The 6,395-nt window shown below is 42.7% G+C and overlaps 1 protein-coding gene across 5 annotated transcripts; it reads right to left on the reverse strand.

The window, feature by feature from the left end:
* Nucleotides 1–616: 616 nt before the first annotated feature.
* On the reverse strand, nucleotides 617–3,580 carry LOC134484297 (Y-linked testis-specific protein 1-like). 5 transcript variants are annotated; one of them, XM_087601298.1, is made up of 4 exons: nucleotides 2,807–2,845; nucleotides 1,365–1,601; nucleotides 777–977; nucleotides 621–697 (listed from the first exon to the last, which is right to left on the reverse strand). In XM_087601298.1, the coding sequence occupies exons 2-3, from the start codon at nucleotides 1,567–1,569 to the stop codon at nucleotides 778–780; spliced, it is 405 nt and encodes a 134-aa protein (XP_087457424.1). In that variant the 5' UTR covers nucleotides 1,570–1,601; nucleotides 2,807–2,845; the 3' UTR covers nucleotides 621–697; nucleotide 777.
* Nucleotides 3,581–6,395: the final 2,815 nt, after the last annotated feature.

The raw sequence follows: 6,395 nt of genomic DNA on the forward strand, positions 1-6,395 counted from the left end.
CTTCAGAGATAACCAATGGATTAAGAGCTCATCTGCTTTGAAAGAGGACTGGGATTTGTTCTTTGAGCTCATGTCCGATGGCTCCCAACCACCTTTAATTTCAGCTCCAGGGGACCTGACTATTCTTGTCACTGTGGTCTCCTGTATTCATTCCTTGCCCTACCCAGATAAATAAAAATAATACATCTACATATGTGAAACAGGTTTCATTAGGTTTTGTTAGTCAAACAATCCCTGATCTTCTCTGATTCTGAGTCTGCTTGGATCAGTTTATTGGGTTTCCCCTTGGGTTCCAAGACCACCTCTCTGTTACCTGCCACTCTTTCGCCAACTATCTGTTTCTCCCTCAAACTTCCCCTCAGAGAGTCTATCTATTTCTGGCCCCTCTCCACTGCTTCCTAAACATCCATCTTTTTTTTTCCCTGTGCCATCCCTGGTCCTCTAAGCCTTATCTCCAGTTTTTTCCTCTCCCTAAAGACCAGACTAGCTCAGTACTGTTTGTTTTAGTGTATGTGACATTAGACTTACTGTTCACAGCCTTGAACTTTCCGGCTTCCTCTCAATGTTCCATCCACCACAGCCAGTCTCCTCCACAAAAGTGTGCATACACAACACATCACATCACACATTTTAATTTTTAGAGCAAAAACAAATTCCACTGGAAAAGATACTGGGGATGTCAAAGGCCATTGGGTATCTGAAACACAGAAAAACAAACATTTTCACCCCAATCCTGTAAATTCCCCATATATGTCCCCTCACTTTGTGAATTTCACCTTAATGGATCTTTTCCATCAGATTATAGACATAGATGTGGACGTCGCCATCAAACTTGATGAAGTACACGGAAGGCTTGGCTAGAACTTGGTAAATGACTTTGCCGATCTTTTTGGACCCATCACTTCTGGTGAACTGCACACATTGACCTGTTAAGATGTCGCTGCCAACTTCTGACTTCACCTCTGCTGGCGAAATCTCTGGAATGATACGGAGATTACCTTCTGTGTAATCATCCAGGAGTTGATAGATATATAGGACTGGATCTTTCTCATAGGTGATGTAAAACCAGTCCTTCATGATTGGCACCTGGGCTAGGACCACCCCCCTCCAGTTGTCCTTAGAGCCATGTTTGCCCTCAAATTTATGCTCCACACGGCCAACCATGGCACTTGCGAGTTGGGCGTCTTTCACTTGAGGAAACACAACTTTGTGAGTCAAGACCTTAAGCTTTAAAATCCTGTCATCACTGTGAAGTGCCAGTCCATAGACACAATCAACTCCATCATACTTGACCAGATAGAGAGAGGGATTTGTTGGCAGTTGATCTAGAACTATGGCCTTCCATTGGGTGACGGGCTCATCACCTTCCTTCCATCCGTGTGAAATTCTGCACCCCACAATGTTCCCCAGGGACTGGGGAGAAGGCCTCTTCCTCTTCCGCTTCTGGAAGGATGGTGTGCTCATCCTCCTCACAGACACCCTCTTCTTCTTGGCTGTAGACCTAGTGTGGTAGGCCACAGTACTCCTGGTCCACTGTCTTGTGGCTATTGTTCTGCGTTCAGGCTTCATACTTTCCCATGGCCTGGGTTTGAAGAGCTCACCTGCTTAAACCAGAGACAAAGCTGGTACCTCTGTCATATGAGTACCTGCAATAACAATGGGGGTGGGGTTGGGGAGGGTGCTGGACCAAGGCTCTTGTCTATGAGAACTTTGGAGCAGGTGAGGAAGGCGATGGTAAACAGGTTTGAGCATCTGAATCTAATGCTGTCATAATCAGAAGTTCATAGAAGTGCTGGGCAATGGTGGAGCACACCTTTAATTCCAGCACTCCAGAAGCAGAGGGAAGCAGACCTCTGTGAGATCAAGGCCAGGCTGGTTTACAGAATTAGTTCCAGGATAGACAAAACTACCCACAGACAAACCCAATCTCATAAATCAAAATCTAAAGTTCAAAGGAAAATGAAAAAATGGTTCTCTACAGCTCAGAATAACATATTTAGACATATTTCTTCAGCCCGAGGCACTTTGCCTATGCTGAGGAACATCTCCTTGAATGGCTAGTTCAGTGTGGGATTAAGTATCCTTGTCCCCACTTTAAGCAAGCAGAACAGAGAAAGGATAGCAAAGGAGCCAGAAGGGTGGCCACACCCCTTCTCTACCCTCTAACTATGAGCTATTTGGCAACATCCACAAGTATCTGCCCAGAGACTAAGCACAGCAGTCCACTGGCCTTCTCTACTGTGCATCCTGACCCAGCCCCAGGTTTATTCCCCGAAGCTGTTGCATTTTCGACCGCAACAAGAGTCTTTTGTGTAGGCAACAATAGCCTTTTAGAAATAATATCTACTGGGGTTGGGATTTAACTCAGTGGTAGAGCAGTTGCGTAGCAAGCACAGGGCCCTGGGTTCCTCAGCTCCATTAAAAAAAAAAAAAAAAAAGAGAAATATTTTCTCCAAAAATACACAGGCACAGAGAGGAGCTTTGGCATTTTAGTAGAATTTTGAATTAGATATTGTTAGCAAAGAATAATAAACTCCGGAGACTGACTAGCCTAGACCATCTGCCTAGCTCTCAAACGTGGAAGACATTAGAACGTAAGGTTACTTGCTGTACGAGGGAAAACTTTTAGCTTTCTGTGCTACAAGGGTCCCAGTTATCTTCATAAACGTATTTACCAAAAGAAAATGTCCTAGTCGTCCAGATTCTGTCTTCTGAAACCGGTCAGGCACCAATAGGTTGTTGAACAGTTGTGGGGTTCAGGAGCTGAACTAGCTTTCACACCCCGCTCCAAAGATAGTGAACCCACCTTCAAAGTAGTCTAGCGCCTCCAAGTGGAAGAGATGTGCAACCTCCGCCCTTGTGCTCTGTGACATCATCCAGGCTCTGCTTACGTCATAGAACCCCTCTCAGGCCAGTTCCTTCCCTAGTTACGCTTAGAAACTTCCAGCATCTAGGTTTTAGCTTCTCATGTAGCCTCCTGGTGAACCAAAATAAAGTCCCCACCCAAATATTCTGATGACTCGAGTCACAGTCTGCCCAAGTAGCTCTTTTCATGCTTTTTATTTTTCTGAAAAACTCTTTGGTTTCTGAGTCACCAACATCCTTGGTGGTTATTTTCCCAGCTCCTATGTTTTCTTTGGTTAACTTTAAGTTATTCTCCGTATCAGAAATATTGCTAGGCTCTCTTTCCGAGGCAGCACACAGGATAGAACAACAAAATTGGCTCTATCAAAACCCACAATTAGAGGAGGGCCATTTTTATTGAAACAAAGCTGGAATTTGACAAGATTAAGTACCTTGTATTGAAGACAATGGCAATCATGAATTATGGATTCTTTGCAAAGAGCGAGGAAAAATTAGCTCCTGGACCTGCTTCCAAAGTCGGAATAAACTTATCACAAACCCAATATCGACCAGTCATATTTTAAATGTCTTTAAAATTTATCAGCACTTCTGATTACAAGGAATTTATTAGATCAAATGCAGTAAAACAGGATGAAATAGATGAGGTAATTTTGTTTTTGAAATATGGGTAGACAGAATACTGGATCCAGGTAAGTATGGAATTTACCTGTAAATTACAGGCCACTTTAATTGTTTGTGTCACATAGTTCTTCAGATCTTCAAAAGGATTCTTTTTAGAACCCTCCCCTGTCCCCACTACACTCTGACCATCCCTTCCCTCTTCCCAATAATTCCCTTCCACTTTAACATTATAATTTTTTAAATGTACTTAGAGCTTAACAACTTATGTCAGCTTTTTAAAATCTGTCCAATTTTCTAAGTGCACCGTCTTCTTTTTCTCCTTCTATCGTAGTTTTAAGCACATTTTCTTTCACACTTTGAGTTTTACTCTCTCTCTGCTCTTATGACTACTCTGCCATTATGTGACTGTTGGTCGACTATGTGGCTGACCTCAATGTGGGGTTAACTCAAATGACATGAATTCCCCCCCCTCTCTCCCCTTAATCTTCCTTCTCTAGGCACCTGCAGAGATTTAAAGCATTGGGGATTTTTTTTAACCCTGGAAAGCACACACACGCACACACACACACACACACACACATACACAAACATACGCACATACACACAGAAACACTCATAGAAACACAAACACACACACATACATACACACACAAACACACACACATGCACACACAAACACACACACAAACATACACATATACACACTCAAACACACAAATACAGAGAGAGAGAGAGACAGAGACAGAGAGAGACACGGTGAGAGACAGAGAGCCCATGAGAAAACATGTGATATCATCATTTTAAGAACATTAAACAGACAGAACTTTCAAAAAAGTGAAGAACAAGTAGGCAACAAGAAGAATAATCTCATCATAGCCATCAACTTGAGGAGGAAAATTTTCACACTCTAGGCTTCTAAGTACCAGTCTGTTACTGAGCAAAGTATGGGCAGGAACTCAGGCAGGACTCTAGAGGCAGGAAAGGAAGCAGAGACAACTTAGAAATGCTGAGTACTGGATTGCTATCCATGACCTACTCAGCTTTCTCTCCTTCTCATACAACCCAGGGCCACCTTCATAGGGGATGACACTATGCATAGAGGGCTAGACCCTTCTACATCAACCATCAAAAAAAAATCCTTACAAATGTGCCAAAGGACGTTCTGATGGAGGCAATTCTTCAGCTGAGGCTCCTTTTTCCCAGGTTGAGTCAAACTGACAATAAAAACTAACCAGGACCCCTGCACATTCATTCTGATTGCCACACTGTGTGCAATAGACAAGCCATTGGAATAACCTTAGCTGTTGATCACTGGATGAATGGCTTAAAAAAGTTGATATACATTGATGTGATTTTCATCTATGTGTAAGAGCAAAGGGTTTTGTTCTCAGAAAAACGGATGGAACTGTAAAATACAGTATATTAAGTGAAACAAGCCAGACTCAAACAGATGATTGCAAAATTTAGATTTTAATAAGGGATATTATGTGAAATTGGGCATTTAGGAAAAGGAAGGGGAGCAGCAGGGTGTGTGTGTGTGTATGTGTGTGTGTGTGTGTGTGAGTGTGTGTGTGTTTGTGAGTGTGTGTGTGTGTGCAGGTGGAAATGGTGGTGAGTTGTGAGAAAGAAGATGGCTAATGTACAGTATAAACCTGTACTAGGAGTCACATGCAAGCCCACTGACTTGTACATTTAAAGAATATCGATATAAGAGAGCTGAGTCTAAAACAATGTTTTGATTAAATTGGGGGTTTATGCTTTAGAGATACCATAAAGTTTATTCATATTTTCCTTCCCACTGGGCTCTTGCTGTTGCGAGCTTGATACTTGTGACAGGATATGGCAATGAGCTTTGGTTTCTGTACCTCATTAATAACCCGGAATTCATGTCATTCAGTGAGGCTACCGTGGGGAAGGAGGTAGTTAGAGATCTTAAGGGTACACCACGTGGGAAGAATAATACCCACCCCCACTATAGATTTCCAAATATTCACCATCATCTCTGGTTTGAATGTGATCACCCAACATTTATTTTCTGAAGATTAATCCCCAGTGGGAATGTAGTTGTGAAGAATTGATTAGGTTAAGAGGGATGCAACCTACAAATAAAGATCCATTAATGATGCTATTGTGGAAAAAGGTTAAATTATGAAAAAGGAGTTTGGCTCCCTCTCTTTTATTCCTAGCCCCCTGGATCCCTTCTGTGGTGACAACATCCCACAAGAACTCCTTCCTCTGCCGATGGTCTCTTCATCTTGTATTTACAGGTTTCTGAATCATAATAATACAGAATCTGTGTCATTATACACTAGCCAATCAGTGCCATTCTGTTTGTCCATAGAAGCATGAACATGCCTCAGAATTGTGAGCAGCTGGGTCATATGGGAAAGCATAGCTGGCAGAGAGGACTAGGTTGTTAGTGCTGACTGAAGACAAGATGGTTTCAGGTTTAGCATGAGTGCTCTTTGTTAAAGAAACAGCACAGAGGAAGAGTGTAGATTGGAAAGTTGCAGCTTAGAATGGACTCAGACATCTACTGTTGGCCTTTCGTGGACAAGGAGCCATTAGGAAAAGGGAAAGATCACTAGGGATAGCTTCAGCCACTGCTTTTGTCTAGCAGAACCCTTTTTAGAATCCTATCTTCGAGGATGTGAAAGAAAACTGCCTGGAGTCACTTGATACATCAGTAACCATCAAGAGTGTGTACACTATTATAGAGGGACCCAGGAAAAAGCCTGATCTTGGAAGATCCTTTGCCTTCAAGAGAGGAGACTCCTCCCCACCAACACTGGGAAACCCATCTACGTCGGTAAGGGCATCCCACTAAGTCCAGATCAGTGGTCCTTAATCCTTGGATTGAGACCGCTTTGGGAGCTCAAATTGCCCTTGCACAGGAGTCACATATCATA

Source organism: Rattus norvegicus, chromosome Y, assembly GCF_021556685.1.
Source record: "Rattus norvegicus strain SHRSP/BbbUtx chromosome Y, alternate assembly SHRSP_T2T, whole genome shotgun sequence".
Classification (NCBI taxonomy): Eukaryota; Metazoa; Chordata; class Mammalia; order Rodentia; family Muridae; genus Rattus; species Rattus norvegicus.

Coding starts and splice junctions, on each gene's coding strand:
- LOC134484297 (XM_087601295.1), bottom strand. CDS start 2,876: ATGATGTCACAGAGCACAAGGGCGGAGGTTGCACATCTCTTCCACTTG. Junction 1,602..2,806: donor GGCGCTAGACTACTTTGAAG/GTGGGTTCACTA, acceptor TGGTTTAAGCAG/GTGAGCTCTTCAAACCCAGG.